Source organism: Rhinatrema bivittatum, chromosome 4, assembly GCF_901001135.1.
Source record: "Rhinatrema bivittatum chromosome 4, aRhiBiv1.1, whole genome shotgun sequence".
Classification (NCBI taxonomy): Eukaryota; Metazoa; Chordata; class Amphibia; order Gymnophiona; family Rhinatrematidae; genus Rhinatrema; species Rhinatrema bivittatum.
In genome coordinates this window covers 434349931-434370275 of record NC_042618.1, presented here as the reverse complement: position 1 = coordinate 434370275, position 20345 = coordinate 434349931, and the positions used below count along the sequence as shown (strand labels likewise).

At 43.6% G+C, this 20345-nt stretch overlaps 1 protein-coding gene across 4 annotated transcripts in view; it reads right to left on the bottom strand.

Annotated features, from left to right (window-relative positions):
* Positions 1 to 20345, bottom strand: part of HCFC2 (host cell factor C2) — a 116722-nt gene that overhangs the window by 54496 nt on the left and 41881 nt on the right. For all 4 annotated transcript variants that reach the window (XM_029601511.1, XM_029601510.1, XM_029601513.1 and 1 more), the window contains 6 exons: positions 17383 to 17591; positions 15633 to 15717; positions 14781 to 14887; positions 14185 to 14373; positions 11829 to 12098; positions 127 to 227 (listed from right to left, as the gene is read on the bottom strand). In XM_029601511.1, the coding sequence (XP_029457371.1) occupies positions 127 to 227; positions 11829 to 12098; positions 14185 to 14373; positions 14781 to 14887; positions 15633 to 15717; positions 17383 to 17591 (961 nt within the window). The remainder of the gene's footprint in view (positions 1 to 126; positions 228 to 11828; positions 12099 to 14184; positions 14374 to 14780; positions 14888 to 15632; positions 15718 to 17382; positions 17592 to 20345) is intronic.

Sequence of the window (20345 nt, the reverse complement as noted above, 5' to 3'; positions counted from 1 at the left end):
TTCCCCAACCATCTGCACAGTTAGAAATGACCAGGAAAGTAGGAAGCAACAGTTATATGGGGAATATAAAGTGAAAAACCACCAAACATCTTTTCTACTGCTCTGAAATGTTCACCTCTTACTTACTGTCTGAAGAACAGCATTAGAGTTGGTTTGGCCCTGGAGATCGAGCTTAAATCCCGGGGGAAATAGGACATTCACTTGCACACTCTGATGCGTAACACCACCTTACAAAGCAAGCACAATATACAGTCACTAACCGCAACATCAAAGGAGGTGCCTTTATTATATACACAAGCCCTTTTCAGTTACAATATCACCTTTACATTTTAGAACAAACTACCTGACCCGTTACGGAACATTAAAAGTCCAAAGGAATTTCTAAAGGCTCTCAAAACATTTATTTACAGAGGCATTCTAGGATTTATAGGAACAATAATTATGTTATGTTACGACTGTCTATCCTACACAGGATAATTAAGTAATTTAAACTAGGCTAAGTTTGATACATTCAAATTTTATTGTATTGTTGTTTGTGAATGTTCACGTGTAACCCGCCCAAACTTTGGAGAGTGTGGGATGTAAGTAATTTTAAACAAATATTTTGACAAAGAGGAAATTAAGGCAACAATCTGTTGTACAATCTAGATGTCAGACGTTATAGTATACATTAGACCTGGCCTAACAATTTATACATGTTAATTAAAGTTTGTCGTTATAAGAGATATGAAGTTATTCCTCCCATATTAATTCTTGTGCATAACTATAGAAAGGTCACGTTTTGGCTCCCAGGAAGTTATGAAAGAGCAGGAGCAGAGGATTAAACTGTGTCTGAAAACCAGATTGCTTACAAAATAGAATGCGATCCAAATTTTCTAAAGATGTTGCACACCTCAAAATATCAAATATCCCACTCTGTAAATCAAATATGGAATTCAGTGAATGCTAGTGCACAATCAGGCCAATGCAATATTGACTTGCGTAAAACGAGCGCTCATGATTGAGCGCCCGCTCTCCTAATGTGCACCCAGCCACCTCTCCTGGGGTTGCTCTAAAAAGAATGCGCTAGAGATAAATTGTGCGTCCCTAGCACATCCATGGCATCAGGTGCCCAGGAGAAGTGGCTGTGCGCCAGTTAGGAAAATGGACGCTCAATTAATGTGTGTCCATTTTCCTAACCTGATCACTGGCGAGTTTTGTTTTTTTTTCATGCTGCTTACTGTGGTCGATGCTAAGTAGGAGAAACCATAGAAAGGCAGTATTTTGGACTTTTTTGTGGCTTTTTTGTGGGGGAGGGGTTCAGACAGCTTGGAGTGCATAAAGACTTAATGCCAGCCCTGGGGCTGGTGTTAATTTTTCAGTGTTAAAATACGCGCATCGGGCATACTGTGATTTTATTATCGGGAGGTAATAGTCTCATCTACATGCATTTACATGTGATGAGCGCTTTTAGCTACACAGATTTGGACGCATGTTTGGGATATGTCAATCCCCTTATTGCATCGGGTATTAGCCTAGCGCGTCAGGCTCAGCATGCAATATAGCAGTGGCCTGAATATAGATTATTGTAAAAAAAAAAAAAAAAATGAAATATATACTAGATTGAAAAAATTCAAAATCTAAAGATAAATTAGGAATAGAGAAGGCAAGATTCAAAGCCATTTCTACAAGTGAAAAAGCATTTTATCTGCGGAACAGAGGCTTTGAATATTGTCCAAACTGTCAGCAAGTGTATGTTTACAAAATACAAAAAACCCCAAAAGTGTAAGAATACAAAATATCACAAAAAAAAAAAAAAAGATCTCACTTCAAAGATTACAGATGTGTAATAAAGGTCTCGTATATACCCAACATAATGTGTAAATGATCATCATATTTTTAGCACTAATATAAGCACATGGGGAAGAACTTTGTGTACCCTCTTAGTGGTAAGGGACTATTGAATGACCCAATTTGTACTAATAATTGTGTATATATATATATCTATCTATCTATATGAAATTGGTTATGTCATATAATGAATGACTGATTATTACAATTATTAGTACAAAGAGGGTCATTCAATAGTCCCTTAGCGCGAGAGCGCGCACACACACACACTTTTTATTTTACAACACTGGGAAACATCTCTTGAAAAACTTCCAAAAAATGTCAGGGAATGTCCTTTTGATTAACCTGACACTGCAATTTTTCATAAGATAATGAATTCCTTCCTCAGGGGAAAGTCAAAAGCACACTGTGGTGCAAAATGGTCTGACCCGGTTTTTGTGAAGAAGAAATCTCTGTGAAACAGGAGTGGCAACAATGCTAAAGCTGAAATGACGCTAGTGAAGGGCATGTAGAATTTTTCTATGAATGACTGGATGGTAGAAACGCCACCAGCAGAGACAAAACATGGCATGTAATCTTTGAAGTGAGATCTTTTTTGTGATAGCAAGTGTAAGTATGCATGATATTTTAACATACTTTTATCTATGGATGCTGGATGTGTTTCTGGGGGCACCCAGAAGAGCAACACACGTAGGTTTGTTTATTCAAACCTATGCACATTGTTGTGTGTCAAAAAATTACTTGCATAAAAAGCAGGGGCAAATCAATGCAGGTACTCTCTCATTGGGCACTAATCAAAACAAAAGTTTTTTGTTTCAATTATGGTCTAAACCCTGTTGATAAAAGCCTCACTGGGATTGGTTCAGACCTGCAGTATATCAAATATAATAAACCATAACCACAGATTTTGCACCTAAGTACCTAGTTTTGATTATTTATCTCCACCATGATAAAACGGGCAAATCATAGTATTCCTAATTTAATTTTCACTTGAACTTCTGAGTTTCAATGGAGAAATTACTTAGCTGATACTTTTGTTTTCCTTAGTGTAGATAGTTGGATTCAGGACCAGTGGGTTTATGCTCCTCTGCCAACAGATGGAAATGGCGCAAGCTGACATCACAGTATATATATTCCTGCAGTGACGCCTGCCAGTATTCTCTTCAAAAACAACTGTGGTCAGACTAGCAAAAAACTTGATTAAAAACATGATTAAAGGGGAGAACGGTGTTAGCAGCCCCCCTGTTCCAGCCCGGAACATCGCAAGGCCCACATGAGGGGAGGAGGGGAGGAGCCAGAGCGCCTTGAAAACCTGAGTGCCAGAGCCGAGACGACCGGGAGAACGGTGTTAGCAGCCCCCCTGTTCCAGCCCGGAACATCGCAAGGCCCACGTGAGGGGAGGAGCCGGAGCGCCTTGAAAACCTGAGAGCTTGCGGCGCCCCGTCGCCGCCAAAGCCGCGCGCACCTAAGGGGTGCACATGGCTTGGTCCGGCTTAGCCGGACTAGGTCGGACAGGAGGAGGACTACTGTTTTCAACACTGAGCCACCGACTAATTGACAGCACCGGTAAAACTTTCTATCTACAGCTTTATTTGTTTAGTAAGTTATTATGCTGGCCAAAAGGAAAGGGAGGGTAAGGGTGTTTCCCTCGGAACCATTGCCCCCCCTATTACAGCTAGAAATAGATCGTTTTATGCAGCAAATGGAAAAGGAGGGCCCCAGTGAGTCCATTGGAAGTATCTCGGTAGAGGAACGAGATGCTCCCCAGGATGAGGCTTCCCTTAGCCCTGTCTCACGTCCCCCTCCAGCCCAACGGTCCACAAACAAAGGTGCAGCGGCAATGCCTACCGATGTGGTTGGTCAAGAGCTGGCTACTGAGGGAGCTACCTCCGTAGTGGATTTGGAGCATGAAGAAATAACAACAATAGCAGTAGTTAATGCTAGCGAACGACGTGAAACTTCCCAAAGAGAACTACTGGAGGATGTAAGGCTAACAACAACTAGACCGGAAACGGTAACATTGGGGGCACTGTGGGACTTGGTTAGCGGGTTAAATGCGACTGTTAACAGATTGGAAAAGAAACTAGATACTGTGTCCTCAAATTTATCTAAGAAGTATGATGGTATACAACAACAAGTGAATGAATTAGATACAAGAATTGATATGGTAGAAGGAAATATTAAATCCATACAAGCAGTAAATATTGCTTTGATAAAAGATCAGTCATTATGTTCCAAAAGATTGGAATTAATTGAAAATAATACTAGGCAATTAAATGTAAGAGTTATGAATTTTCCTAGAATAGCGGGGGAAATTCCGTATGTTTCTTTCAAAAGATTTCTAATAGAAGCTCTAGGTTTTGCAGAGAATAATATGATTTCAATTAATTCTTGTTTTTTCTTAAAAAAAAGATCTTCTGGACCAGTAGTTTCCATCCCAGCTAACCTAACAAGTTTCTTGGAGAATTCAGCCATACAAGTCTTAGAAAGAGAAACGTTAATAGTATCATTGATATCCACGGCTGATATAAGCTCTTTAATGAGAATATACGTTCAGAAATTTCCCATAGTTTATTTGGGACAAAATATTAAGATTTTCCCAGATTTATCACCAGTCACTCGTCTTAAACGGCGCCAGTTTCTTGAGTTAAGGCAAAGAGTGTTGACATTAGGATTTTCCTTCACCCTAAAGTATCCTTGTCGATGTGTTTTAAAAAGAGGCACAGATTCATTTGTTTTTACTCAAGTGGAACATCTAAGTCAATTTGTTGAGTCACGAATACCTGCAACCTCGTCCCCAGTTGAACCTAGATGGACAGGGATTAGAAATAGTTCAATTGCAATGCGGTACGGATTACTTTATTATTGTTTTTCCCTTCTTTTTAAAATATTCTTCTCTTGTTTTAGTCAAAGTGGTCTCAGATTAAATTTTTTGTTTTTTTCTTTATAATATGATTAAGATTAATTAGTTTTTCTTTGTTATGTTTTACCAAACAGTGATAATGTTTACTAATAGGAACCAATACTTAAGAGTTTTTGATTTGTTTCTGTTAGGTAAAACAATGTTACAATACATAAATGTATTCTGAATTATACAAGATTATGAAAATGGAAAATAATCAATAAATAAATCAATAAAAAAAACAAACCATGATTAAAAACAAAACTGTACTCAACCATCCATAAATAATAAACACACAAAAGATTCTAGATACCCCAAGCTAGGGACTGGATGAACACTTACCAGTAATTCCTTGAGACCCAGAACCCCACAGGAGGACCCATGCAGCAGCCAAGGGCGGGAAGCTGAGTCATCTGTCTACACTAAGGAAAACAAAATTATCAGGTAAGTAATTTCTCTATTTCCTAGCGTGTAAACAGATGGACTCAAGACCAGTGGGATGTACCAAAGCTACTCCCCAACAGGGTGGGAGTCTGCCCACTGTCCAGTCAACACCACATGTTCAAAGGCTGCACCCTCCTGGGCCCACTCATCCAGACGATAAAACCTGGAAAAAGTATGTAAGGAGGTCCAGGTCGCAGCTTGGCAGATATCAACGGAAGACATCAGACTAACCTCTGTCCATGACACTGCCTGAGCCCTAGTGGAATGAGTAGGCAACGACTTTCTAGCATCCACGTATGCGGCCGTGACCACCTCCATAATCCAATGAGCTATAGTAGCCTGAGAAGCTGCAGTGCTCTGCTTACTCCCGCCATGGGAACAAACAGGCAATCCGTCTTTCAAAAAGACTCAAAAACCTCCAGATACCACACGACAAGACGCTTAACATCCAAGGAGCACAAAAGGCGAAACTCCTTCACATCCCTGATCTTATCCAGGGATGGCAAGGAGATGGACTAATTCCAATGAAAGCCCGAGACTACCTTGGGCAAGAAGGATGGAATAGTACGCAGCTGTAATGCCCTCCAGAGCCACCCAAAGGAACAGCTCCCAACAAGGCAAGGCCTACAGCTCAAAAATATGACATGCAGAACATATAGCCACCAGGAACACGGTCTTCAAAGTCAACAACCGATAGGAAAGGCTACGCAACGGTTGGAACGTAGTGCCCGCCAAAAAGTCCAGCACCAAATGGAGCTTGCAACCTCAAGGGAAACCTAAGGTGCTTCACTTCCTTCAAAAAAAGGCCACATCAGGATGAGACGATAAGGAAACACCATTCACCAGGCATCTGAAACAGGCAAGAACCACAACCTGCACTTTCAAGGAATTAAGTGCCAAGCCTTTATTCAATCCATTCTGCAAAAAAATCTAGAATGAAAGGGATCTTAACTGAACGAGGAAGAACACCTCGCTAATCACACCAGACCTCAAAAACTCTCCAAACCCGTACATAAACCAAGGAGGTGGAGAACTTGTGAGTGCGGAGTAAAGTGGAAATCTCTGCAGAGGAATAACCACGCTTTAAAAGGCGAGCCCTTTCCAGGGCCAAACGTAAGACAGAATAGAGTTGGATCCTTGTGAAGAACCAGTCCATGCTAAGGCAGATCCATATGCGGCAGAAGATAAAGGGGGGCCTCCACCAGGAGTTGTCGCAAATCCGTATACCATGGATGCCTGGGCCAGTCCGGCACCACCAGGAGTACTAGCCCCCTGTGGCCTTTGATCTTGCGAATTATCCTGCCCAGCAAGGGCCATGGAGAAAAGGTATAAAGCAATCTGTCTTCCAGCCAGACCTGTACAAAAAAGTGTCTATTCCCAGGGACCATGGGTCTCTCCTGTAACTGTAGAAGCGAGGAACCTTCACATTCGAGAAGTTGTAGGTAGGTCTAGGAATGGAAGACCCCAGAGATCCACAATCAGCTTAAATGCCTTGGCTGACAATACCCACTCTCCTGCTGAGAAATTCCGCTCTTACATTGTCTTTTCCTGCAATGTGAGAGGCTGAGATCATCTACAGATGACCTTCCGCTCATTCCATCAGCTGGTCTATTTCCTGTGACACTTGCTGGCTCTTTGTTCCTCCCTGGCGATTGATATGGGCCACTATCGCCGTGTTGTCTAACATCACACAAACCGCTTGATTCTGCAGTCTGTGGCTGAACTGCAAGCATGCCAGCCATATCACCAAGGCCTCCAGGTGACTAAAGTTCCAGCGGGACTCTTCGGCACTCCAGAACCCCATGGCTGTTAAGTCCAGACAGTGAGCCTCCCCAACCATGGAGATTCGCATCTGTCATGAATACCAGCCAAGCTGGAGAGGCCAAGGTAACTGTTCCCTTTCTCAGATGATCCTCCTGCAACCACCACTGGAGGCGGGAGCAGATTTCCATTGGCAGGTGGAGCCGAACAGCATAATCCTGAGACTGCGGGTTCCAATGAGATAAAGTGCTGAAGAGGACACATATGTGCCCTTGCCCACAGCACCACTTCCAGGGTAGCTGCCATCAAGCTGAGCATATGAAGGTAGGACCACACTGTCGGGCATATGGTGTTTATCAACTGACGCACCTGAGACATCAATCTCTGAGTCCGAACTTCCAGTAGGAAAACTCTGTCCTGTCTGTGTTGACTGGGATGGTTGAAGATTGCTCTTTGTCAGGTTCACCACCCAACCGAGCTCCTGCAATAAGGAGATCACCTTGTGTGTCACCAGGTGGCTCTCTTCCTGAGACTTGGCTCGAATCAGCCAGTCGTCCAAATTCGAGTGCACCAGGATTCCTTCTTTTCGCAAGGCTACCACTACCAGCACCATAATCTTGGAAAATGTTCTGGGAGCGGTGGCTAGACCAAAAGGTATTGCCCGAAGCTTATAATGGCACCGCAACACTGCAAAGCTTAGAAAGCATTGGAGTTCCAATTGGATGGGAATATGAAGGTTAGCCTCTGAAAGATCCAAGGAGGTCAGAAATTCCCCCGACTGTGCTGCCATAATTACCGAGCATAAGGTTTTTATTCAAAAATGTGTCGCCTTCAAGTGTCGGTTGACCCTCTTGAGATCCAAGATGGGACGAAAGGAGCCCTCCTTCTTGGGCACAACAAAATAAATGGAATATCACCCCATGCTTTCTTGAGACATGGACACTGGAACCACAGACCTCAGAATGAGGAGGCTTTGACACATGAACGCCACTGCCTGCTTCTTCTGCGGGGAGTGGCAAGGGGACACCAAGAACACGTCCCGAGGAATACTGCGAAATTCCAGTGCATACCCTTTGCGTATCACTTCCAGGACCCACTGGTCCAATGTGCTCTCAACCCATCTTTGATAAAAGAGTGAGACAGACATCCCCCTATTTCCTGTTCCGGAAGGTGGGTCAGCAAACCTTCATTGGGAAACTTGGGAAGGTCCATCACCTGACCCCACACTCCTCTCTTGGGCTGCTGGGGATGAAAGGACTGAGGCATACTGAAAGGCTGAGTCCGCTGAAAGGCGTCCTTCTGTAGGGACGACAATGCTTGTAACCCCAGAAACGATCCCTCATGCCAAAGGGATGCTGCAAGTTTCTTATCCTCTGGCAACTGAGGCACCGGAAACTCACTCCACTTACTGGCCAGTTTCTCTGACTCGCTCCCAAACAAGAGCAAGTCTTTAATGGCATCTTGGTAAGACTGGCTTTGGAAGCTGTCAGCTGACCAATTTCGCAACCAGAGTTGACGACTGTCTATCACCAAAGCCACTCCTCTGGACAAGGTCCAGACCAAATCACAGCCTGCATCTGCTAAAAAGTTGTATAAGTTGTATAATTTGTATAAGTTACCAATTTGTATAAGTTGTTATCTTGTAAACCGGAGTGAAGGCAACCCGCTATACTTCGGTATAAAAAAGCCTTGAAATAAAATAAATAAATAAGTAAAAAGGCAGCAGCAGGCTCCATAACCGCTCTAGAATTCCCTCCAGACTCATCAACACTCAGAGAGAGAAGCAGACAAGATATCGTCACAAGGGAGCAACAGGAGGCAATCTGTAAATTCATTGCCACTGCCTCAAAGGCTTGCTGAAGAATAGCCTAAATCCTATCATGTACATCCTTCAAGGCTTCTCTTCCCTCTACGGGGATAGTCGTCCGCTTAGACACGGCACATACCAGAGCATCCACTTTGGGAAAACACAAACATGCTCTCACAGCTGGATCAATGAGGTACAGACTTTCCACTGTCAGACCCCCTTTAGAATTTGCCTCTGGGGCATCTCATTCCAGATTAATCAATTCCTGGGTGGCATCCATCACTGGGGAAAAACAAGAGGCTTTATGTAAGGAAACCAAACCGGGATTCTTCCTCTGCTACGACATAGCATCCGAACCAGGAACATCCAGCTGTTTCAAGGTCTGTGAAATCAGGGCCGGAAGTTCATCTCTATGAAAGAACCGCAACATGGTTTGATACGGTTCCAGCCCTCGAGGAATTTCCCCATCTAACAGAGAATCCAGATCAACCTCATCAGTGCCATCCGGATTCCTGTCGGGAACACCTGCAGGGAGACGAAACAAGCCCCGGCACTTAAGCGTAGGACTGGAAGAGGGAGGAGCCACCAGCTGAGGGTCCTACCAGACAGAAATGGGGGAAACAGAGGACTGTGCCTGAAGAAAGGCTTGTAAGCCTTGAAAAAATTCCACTCAAGAAAAAGCAACCGGGTCCAGACCAAACCCAGAAAGAAATGGAGCTGGTCTCACAGAATTGTCCTTGCCAGCAGAGGAGCCGGTCAAAGAGAACCAAGATCTGGCAACCCCCAGTCAAGGCTGTGACCAACCTATCATCAGAATAGGAAGAGCCAGGCTTAGCAAAATCCAAGGAAGACATCTCTCCCTGAGCGTCTGAGCAGCACTGACATAGGTTAGAAGCCCTAATATGACAGGCAACACAAAAAGGAAGTCGATTAGGCTTCTTGCTTTCCGGCACCACTGCTGTGGTAAACGTGCATTGGAACGGCTCATGCTCAAAAATGAAAGTGCCCAAAAAATAAGCCCTTAGAAGAAAGCGTGGCAAGACACATGTACAACCTATGAGCCAAGTTAAGTGCGTAAAAAAAGTTTGTGCGCGTAAAAAGCGCGCCCAAAAAACGAGCGCACAACACGCGCGCAGAGCCAACACATTGAGCACACCAACGGCCTATGGAGGGCAGCAGAACATGCACAGGAGCGCATGAAAACGGCCACCATGGCTTACCATGCAGCATACAAGAAAAAACCCTAAGTGCGGGCTAGCCCACTGGGGGCTGCTCAACCCGCCAGGCTACCCAGTTCCCCAACCCCAATGGGAGGGGGATCGAACGCCGGCACGATGCACCAAGAACGGAGACCAGAGGAAGTCCTGAAACCCCTTGTCTGTCTCCAATTCAGGTAAAACTTTCTCCTCTTTTTTTATTTTTTTAAAACTTACCTGAGCTCAGCGCTTACTGGCTAAGTACAGAGACTGTCACCAGCTGCAGGGGAAAAGGGCATCTGCCGTCATCGCCGCGCTTGGCCTCCGGCACCCGCTGTCTTTCAGTTGAATTAGCAGCTAAGTCCACGCTGGGAAACCCAGCTACCAGAGCAAGGCACATCTCTGAGGGACCACGGAAATCACCTCAGGAATTCTAAACTGAGGGAGGGACCTTTAGGTATCACCGCAGGAGAGCGGGGCTTTCTTTTCCTGAACTTAGAACTTCGAATTTCTCCTTTCAAAAAGCTGAAAGCAATCCCCATAGGGAAATGCACATCCACCATCTGCTGGAGAATACTGCAGGCTGGGGTCACTGCAGGGTTATATATACTATGATATCAACTTGCTCCTTCTCCATCTGCTGGCAGGGAAGCATAAATCCACTGGTCCTGAGTCTGTCTACATGCTAAGAAATGTTTTTTCAACCTAGTATTGAAGATCTATGGTACCATGTGGATTACCAGACACTTCAATATATTGAAAATAGTTGAGTTTTTCACTTCGAATGAATTTACTACTCGAATGTTATTTGAGTGGATCAGGTGTGAAGCATGACCTTGTTTCCATTTGATTCCAGAAAACTCCTATAGGAGAGGGGCATCTTAGCAGGCTATTACATCCTTTACAAGACCAGCATAAGAATCATGAAATAGGTATTATGTTAGCTCAATAAAAGGCATTGCAGTCTTAAGATTTCCACTTTCACCAGGACCCAACATAATTACCAAAAGCCTGCACTACAGAACAGTGTAATTATTTGGAACTTCACAAGCTTTGGTAACCATCACCTTGCCAAAACACTGAGAAATCACTAAAATGTGTCAACGTCACAGTTTACTAGCAGATCTAATGAGGTGCTATACTGAATGTCCTGGATTTGATATTTATTTAAATTCTGCTTTTCAATCTTTTCAACTTCAAAGCAGTTGAAAAACAAATCTAGCCTCTTTTGAGCATACAGTCTGGCAAGAAAAGTCAACTGGTCTCAGTGAGAAAGATTTAATTGCTAACATTTATATTTGCAGAGTTTAGCTGTATTTAATGCTTACAAACAAAACAGGCACATTACAAATGAAAGCACAAGTGAAGTTTATATTGTTGCCAACAGTGGTATATTCAGTGTTATATCCACTTCCCTCCATGCACATTAAAAGATTATTCCAAACTGCTGGCAAATTAAGGAAACTGTACCAACAAGAAGTATAGCTGTTTTAATGTCTTTATTCAACAATACACTATGCCAGCAAATGCAACAGATGTAGGCCAAGTATGTATATTTTGCATCTATTGAAATCTAAAATTGACACGTACCTACCATGTGACTTCTAGTTAACACTAGTTTGGACTGTATTCATATGACAAAACTCTGAAATAAATTAAAAAAGGGAAAAAAAATCAAGATGTTCCCTAACTGGATTCCACCCCATTATAAGAATTAGTACGCTGTGTGTTGTCACACAAATAAATACTGCCTCATAATACTACAGAGGTGGTGAACTTTCAGTAATGTGATAGCATAGGAATTCTGTTTGGATAATATAAAAACAGGTTGAAATGATTAACAGCAGCATTATACAAATATATAAAACTTTATGAAAGTGCAACCTACTCTCTGGTAAATTCTGGACGTACAGAGCTCCACTCTGCAGCGACTGCAGCTGTTTGGCAGTAAAGAGGGCTACTGGAGTAATGTCTTGGGAAGGTGGTGATGGTATTTCAGAGTCCACAGGAGTCTGTATTTCAGGAATAGTGGGAGACGGTGAATCTGCACTCAACTGGAGAAGATAGCCTTCCACTGTAGGCACTTCGTCCCACTTAACATGAAAAGAATTGGTTGTGGCCCTAATCAGCTGAACTTGTGATGGAGAGGGTGGCTTTTCTGCAGAAGAAACATGGTATTGTTGTAACAAACATTAGGGTCTGTTAGATCTTAAGTACAGAAAGCTTACATTGGTCTATAATCACATGCATTACAGAAGGCAGAGAAGTGCCATGGTTTTAGTACAGTGGATCAAAACAACTCAAGTCCACCATCTGCTCAGAAACAAGTATCCAGTTTGCAACAGACTCTGTTACTCCCAGATCTACTTCATCAGCCATCTTAGGGCCCACAAATATGGCAATCATCCTCAATTGCAGAGACTGCCAAGGAGGAGGAGAACATTTTTTTGGTTTTTGGAAAATTGTCTTACTAATTTTAAATATGACATACAATGAACCAGTCAAACAACTGCATAGCTCAATAGGATTTCCATCCAACACAAAAACTCTGCCCCTCCTCCACAGATAAAGAAAATCTGGTCAAATAAGAGAAAACCAAAAATAAAACCAAAAAAGCTAATCTGTTTGAAGAAGTTGAAACAAAGTACCGTATTTTTCGCTCCATAAGACGCACTTTTTTTCCCCCAAAAGTGGGGGGAAAATGTATGTGCGTCTTATGGAGCGAATATAAAAAAAACAAACAAAAATCTAACACCCCCCCCCCTCCTGACTCCCCCAAGACCTGCCGACTTAGTTTACCGCAACCCCCCACCCTCCTGACCCCCCCCAAGACCTGCCAAACGTCCCTGGTGGTCCAGCGGGGGTCCAGGAGCAGTCCGGGAATGATCTCCTCAGCGTGGGCCGTCGGCTGCCAGTAATCAAAATGGCGCCGACGGCCCTTTGCCCTCATTATGTCACTGAGACTGACCAATAGCAGCGGTCGGTCCCAGTGACATAGTGAGGGCAAAGGGCCGTCGGCGCCATTTTGATTACTGGCAGCCGACGGCCCACGCCGAGGAGATCATTTCCGGACCGCTCCTGGATCCCCGCTGGACCACCAGGGACGTTTGGCAGGTCTTGGGGGGGTCAGGAGGGTGGGGGGTTGCGGTAAATTAAGTCGGCAGGTCTTGGGGGGGTCAGGAGGGTGGGGGGTTGCGGTAAATTAAGTCGGCAGGTCTTGGGGGGGTCAGGAGGGTGGGGGGTTGCAGTAAATTAAGTCGGAAGGTCTTGGGGGAGTCAGGAGGGTGGGGGTTGTTAATTTAAAGTGTGGGATGGTTTTTTTTTTTGGGGGGGGGGGGGGGGGGGGGGGGGGAGGGGTTCCCAGAGAAAAAAGTTTTCTGATCTGGGGAGTGGACCGAAATGGCCCTCCCCAGACCCGAAAACAAAATGGGGAGAAAAAAAAAAAAGCTATGCACTCCCCTAATTTGCTCCATAAGACGCCCAGACGCAGAGCCGGTTTAGCACAATTTTTTTTTTTTTTAAATTTTCCCCCTCTGAATCCTAGGTGCGTCTTATGGTCAGGTGCGACTTATGGAGCAAAAAATACGGTAATTAAAAAAAATATGAAAGCCTTTATTCAAAACATGGGTACTATTTACGTGAAAGCAACATCCCTGTCGATTGCCTGAAACATGAATCTACAACAGAGAGCAGATATACTTGCTTTAAAGAGGGAAATCTTTCTGCTGGGACTTCTTTACACTGCATATCCAAGAAACCTTTGCAAACAGACACACTCCTAGGAAGGACTAAAAATAGTTACCCTTCCTAGATATTTAAGTTAATTGCCAAGTGCATAAACATGGTCTCAGCTGCTTTATTAAACGCTCAATAAGTAAGGCTTTGAGAAAGTTATATTTTTGTATATTTGGCTTTTTCTAATATGCAGGATATGCACCATGCCTTCACTAACCATTGACTGCTTGGTGTGTACCTTATGCAATTTCTACAAGATGCATACAAAGCAAGCATTCAAAATAAACAAATCTATAAATAGTCTCTGGGCAGAGCTCAACAATCCAACAAAACAGATGGACTATCCTTGCATCCCAGCCTTCATTGTTTCCTGCAACTAGATTATTAAAAATGACCACAATTAAAGAATCACATTCTATCAACCTGAACTAGCTCACTTTGCAAAGGCTCCAATGATTTTAAATGCAAGATTAAAAATACATAAGATTTACATTAAAACGCTTACATACCAGTATCAAGATACCACAGATCCTTACAGCAAACCTGGGCATTCCAAGCTTTTCGGTAGCCATCCCTTCCACTCCAGATATATAGACGTGTGCCAATGGTAACAGCACAATGACCAGCCCGTGGCCTGGGCAACGAATTCTTCTTGTCTTCCTGAGATTCAGGCAACAAACCTACCCATTCCATAGTATCTGGCAAAGAAAAATGGCAAAAGCAGTTCTATTGTGTGAAACCAATTTTCCTTCATATTGTTTTTGTGATTTTAAAAGTGAAAATGTTGATAATTAGACAATAAGGCTCACCAGGGACAGTATTAAAGGCAGGTCACGCTGCAGTGAAAGCAGTAATCTTAGGCCCATATTGAGATAGTATTTTAACAGTAATTCTTTTTGAACCACACAATTATATTACGTGCATGTATCAGGATTTTGCACAAAACTGTTGTCATGAACACAACATTAAAAAGGCCAACTTGTCCATGATATTAACAAAACAGCTACTATAAATGTGTGAAGCATGCCAATATGATTTATCACAAACAGACCCTCTGAAAATAAAGCATGCATTCAACTTCTCATTACCAAGAAGAGACACTGACCCAAATTTAGATAAGAAAAGGAACTAGTGCATTTCCATTCATTGTCATGAGCTGTGCTTTCCCCACCAGCCAACGCCTGTGGAATCCATCCACCTAAAATATACATTCTGATGCAAACAAAACAAGAAAAAAAGGCCATTAGGTGTCTGGATAATTGTTACAGTGCGAGCATGTATGCTCCCTCCCCCTTCCTATCACAGACACAAAATGCTTGGAGAATTCCCTAGACTACCTGCTTTTATTGTACTATAGAGTAGATCGGGTATACAGCACCACATGACGACTATCAAAAGCCATTACTGAAAATTAATGAAGATTCTTCTTCCATAATTACATGACACCCTGAAATTCAGACATTCTGGCTTGCTGAGCAGGATCCTATACAAATTGTGCTGCTCACTGTCCTACCAGGTAACTTCCAGCATTCTACAGAAAGATACTTTTTGGACCAGTATTTCTTCCTCTCTCTTCCAGCTCGATCATAATCAGTGTTAGAATCCTGCACCCTGCGCCTTCTTTCACAGGCTACTGGGAATTTTCTCATGATGAGCCTGCCTCACCCCCAGCCTGGCAGCTGAGGATATGGTCCTTAGCCTAGAGAATGGGTGGGCTCTCTTGGGGGCCTGTTATAAGTGGACTTTATGCTAGCCGGTATGCCGTTATTGAACGACAGCCAGGACGCCTTCCTCCTCAAGGGCTGCAGACACTGCCTCCGCAGCAGCAGCAGCAGCCCAGCCCTGGCTGGCCAGAGGAACAGGAGTTGGATTGGAACCAAATCTGTGGCAGCACATGGTATTACTGCTGGGCTATCACACTAGCTATCTGCAAATAGGCTTTAACAATGAGACATACTTGTTTCCTATAACATTGGCTGTGTGAAGGCTGCGAGGAAGCGGCGACATCCCCTTGGTTTCTGGTCTTGACCAAGACATAGTTTCTAAAAGTAAAATAAAATAAAATATTCTATACATACATATATTTACTATTGTTTTCATGGAATAACTCAAAGTTATACCAAGGTACACCAGACAAACTGGACAACCACAACAGAATGTTTATTGCCCCAATTAATAAAAGTCATGCATCAAAATAACTTTACATCCTACAGAAGTAGATACTGAAAGACCCACAGAGTGGGCAAGATCTTTCGATAAATATTCCTGTGAACCTAGCTGGATAGGTTTTCAGTTAACCATTCTCCTAAATCTAGCCAGTTAAAATGTGACCGGCTAGATTTAGTGCTGCTGGGTTTCCCCGCTAAACTTAGCCAGTTGGTGCTGAAAATCAGGCACTAACCAGCTAAATCATAAAAAATAAAAATAAAAAAAACAACCCACACACACACCTGGGGGATCCTTCCCTCCTCCTCCTTCCTCCACCCCATCTCAAAATTACCCCTTATGCCTCACCAGTGCCTGCTTATTCCCTCTCTTCCCACTCGACTTAAAAAAAAAACAAAAAACTGAAAGCTGCAACAGGCCCACTTCCTTCTTCATAACTTAAAAGTGTCAGGGTGGGGGTCCAATACCCCTTCCTCCCCTCCTGATTTAAAACAGTTTTAAAAACTGGTCAGCCGTGGGATTCACTCTCCTTCCCTTTGCACTGTTCAGAGAGAACAAAAAAGTACCAAGCTCACTCTCACCAAAAAAGAATAGTGAAAGAGAAGGAGGGAAGGAGCCTGGGGTAACTTTTTTTTTTTTTCCTTGAACAATGCAGAGGCAGGGAGGAAGAATCTCACTGCTGATCATTTATTATTTAAAAAACGTCAACAGAGTGGAAGAAAGGGGGGCTAAACTGAAATAAGTTTTATCCAGCTAACTCCTAAAATTAGCTGGACAAATCTTCTGGGTATCAACGTCATAGTAACAATTTTAACCAGCAATAAAGTACAAGATAAGGTCAACGAATATTGTGCGCACCTTTCTCACACATGCTTTCAAAATGTCCACTCGCCAACTAAATGGAGGACTTGCAAGGTGATAGGCTGCTGCCACCTGCCCTTGCATGCAGAGGAAGTGAGAGTTTACAACAGGATTTGCTTTACAGGCTATAAATCGCTTTTCTCTTTCTGAACCAATAAAGAACATATGGACTACCTGACAGAAGAACATTACGTTCACCCTATGCAGTCAATGAATAAGGCCAATTACATTACCTTTTTCCTGTATTGTGGAGGAGGAGGAGGAGATGTGGTGCAATACATTGGAAGTCCCTTAGGACTCTGACATTACTCACAAGGCTGAGAGATTAACTGTGGTCCCTGTATAATTTCACCTTCCTGTGTTGTTTTAAATAGAATGGGCAGTAGCTAGAGCAAGGAGTGGGGAAAATTAAAAACTCTCTTTTAAAAAGTTCTCCTACTTGGCATTCTCACCCCATCCCTTTGTTTTGTCAAAAAAACAAAAAAAACCCCAAAAACAAAAGGAGCTAGAGAGGGATGCTTTAAAGACATCTGCACATTGTACTCATCAACTGGACAACGCTCTCTTTGGTTCAAGAAAGCTCAGGCAAGGTTAAAACACAGTCAATACAACACCCTTTTCAATAAATTGTTATAGTTTTCTATTTCATTTGATCTTTCTATAACTAGCTTTCAACTCACCTATGTCAAGCTCCCAGAAATCACCAAGTCTACGTCCACACATCCCTCCAAAAACATACAGCTTTGGTTTTCCTGAATCTTTTTTGCAGTAAACCACAGCTGTATGGGACTCCCGAGGAGAAGGCAGGGTCCCCTTAGTTGCTGGAATGTTCCAGCCCACAACCCCTGAACCAGGCCGCAGATCCAGCTCATAGAAATCATTCAAATACCTGGTATAGTATGAAAAAAAGAAAAATGGGTCAGGAGATCTTGGCGCATTTAGAAGGTTTCTTTTTTCTTTTGATAAAAATAGCTTTAAGGGGTTTATTCTAGGGTTATAATACAGGGCCATGGAAGAATTCAGTTAAGTGAATCATTCTGTTAACAGGACTGGTCCTTTTGCAGTCTCAAAAAGACAGAATTGCTTGAGCACTGCCTCAAAGGATTAGGGGTGAAAGAAAACTGAAGAATTTATACAAGCAGAGTGGAATTCTATTATAAGAAATGTATGCATACTATTTTGGTTACTAAAACCAACTTATCCATGCATCAGAGAACCTAATGGGAGGTATGCATGGGTTGAGTAACAAAAGATGATCACTGTGAAGTAATCACAAAATTTAAATTCTACTCATTTTAAGCAATTTTAAAATATCATCCATCCACAAAGCAGAGAAAGCAAGTTTGCTTACCTGTAAACCAGGTTCTCCATAGATGACAGGATGAATTAGGTGATGTCATCCAATGGTGCTGACAATGACCCAGAGCTCAGTATAAGACTAGTGAGCATGCAGAGTTCCTGCGTGTGCGCTCTGCCTCATGAACTCCTCAGTCTCTTCCAGCGATTTAGCCGACTTGGGAGGCGGTGGGTATTAAGTATGGATAATTCATCCTGTTTACAGAGAACCTCATTTACAGGTAAAACAAACTTGCTTTCTCTATCAGCAAGCAGACACAAATTAGCCGTGACATGTGGGGAATCCTGAGTACTGCACTGCAGAGTAATGACTGAAAAAGTAACCTAGTGGAAAGCAGATTGCAGAGTGAACAGGTTGCGCAGAACAGTTGTCTAAAGCAGTGGTTCTCAACCTTTGTTGTTTCGTGGCACAGCAGGCACAGGGTTCAATTCTTTGTGGCATACCACCCACTTCCCCATCATCACTTTCTCTTCTCTTCCCTCTCCCCCAATCCCATTGGCATCATCATTGCCTTCCCTCTCAGCACCATAACCTTCTCTTCCCTTCTTCTCTTCCTCCACTCCCACTGGCATCATAATAATCTCTCGCCTGACAGCTTCTTCCCTTCCCTCTCCCCCTGGCATCATTCATCACTTTCTCTAGCCCTCCAGCTCCCCCCATTCACCCCATGGCATCATCATCATCATCACCTTCACTCTCCCACCATCTCTTCCCCTCCCTCGCATTATCACTTTCCTTTTCCCTCTACCCTTCTTCCCCACCCCCTGACATCATAATCACCTTCCTTCTCTCTCCACCCCTCGCCCCCACCTGCTGGAATCATGTTCACTTTCTCTCTCCACCTCCTCACCCCTGGAATCATCATCACTACCTTCTCTTTCCTTCTACCCCACCCCTCCTTCGCCCCCAGGCATCACCACCTTCTCTCTCTCTCTCCTATCTCTCCTATCTCTTCTCCTCGCACCCAGCATCATGATCATCACCTTCCCTCTCCCACTATCTCTTCCCCCTCGTATCATCATCAGTACTTTCCCTCTCACTCCACACTTCTCTGCACTCCTTGGCATCATCACTTTCTCTCCACCTCCTCACCCCTGGTATCACCACCTTCCCTTTCCTTCTACCCCTTCCCCTGGTATCATCATCACCTTTTCTCTCCTTCCATCCCTTCTCCTCACCCAGCATCATCCTCACCTTCACTTTCCCCTCTACCCCTCTCCTCCACCCCCTGGCCTCATCATCACCTTTCCTCTCCTCCATACCTCTCTCCCACCCCAGGCATCACCACCACCTTCCTTCTCCCTCCATGTCTTCTCCTCATTCCATGTCATCTCCTTCCCTCTGCCTCCATCCCTCTCCCTCACCCCATGGCATCATCATCGCCTTCCCTCCACTTTTCCTCTTCACCTTCTTGAAGCGTATAGTCATCTTTCCTTTCCCCTCCAGCCCTCTCCCCTGCTAGCATCATCAACTTCCCTGTCCCCCATTTCCTGGCATCACGACCTTCTCTTCCCTCTCCCCCACACTTAGTGGCACACTGCACTGTCCCTTTCCTACCCCACTCCAATCCATAACCAGTAGAAGTCTCTGCGAGGCTTACAGAGTGCTGCTTCTTCCTCCTTTGCTAGCTTCCCTCTGCAATCTGAACTGCAAAGGGCCAGCAGTTCTCACAAGACTACAGAGCCCCGTGCAGTTTCTATTGCAGAGGAGAGCCAGCAGAGGGGGAAAGCAGGAAAAGCTGCCAATAAGCGCTGCTCTCCAATGCCCCCTGCTGGTAGAGAACATCCTGTAGGCCAGGAGGTAAATAGAAAATAAGACCGCAGCCAAGGCTCACCTGAACTTCAGCAACAGAACATGTGGAAGGATTAAACTATTAATGTCCATAAAATTCAAAAAGCATTCATAAGGGTAGAAAGTCCTTCTACCCTTGTCAAACATTTGGGCTTTATGCAGACACCTTTTCAGTTTTCTTAAATAAAGCGGTTATGAATGTTTTTTTAATTTTAATTGACATTAATGATTTAATCCTTCCACACTTTGTTGCTTATCCTTTGAAGGTTCGATATTACGCCTTCTGTGATTACACCTGAACTTCAGCCGTGGCATAGTGTGCCGAGGCACACCAATTGGTGAATGCTAGTCTGAAGTCACTGTCTCTTTGTACATGTTATCCAGAGAGTAGTGGGACATGAAAGTGAGAACTGATAACCAAGTTACAGCTTTACAAATGTCTACAATGGAAAGGGCCCTAAGATGAGCCACTGAAGTCGCTATGGCTCACACTTG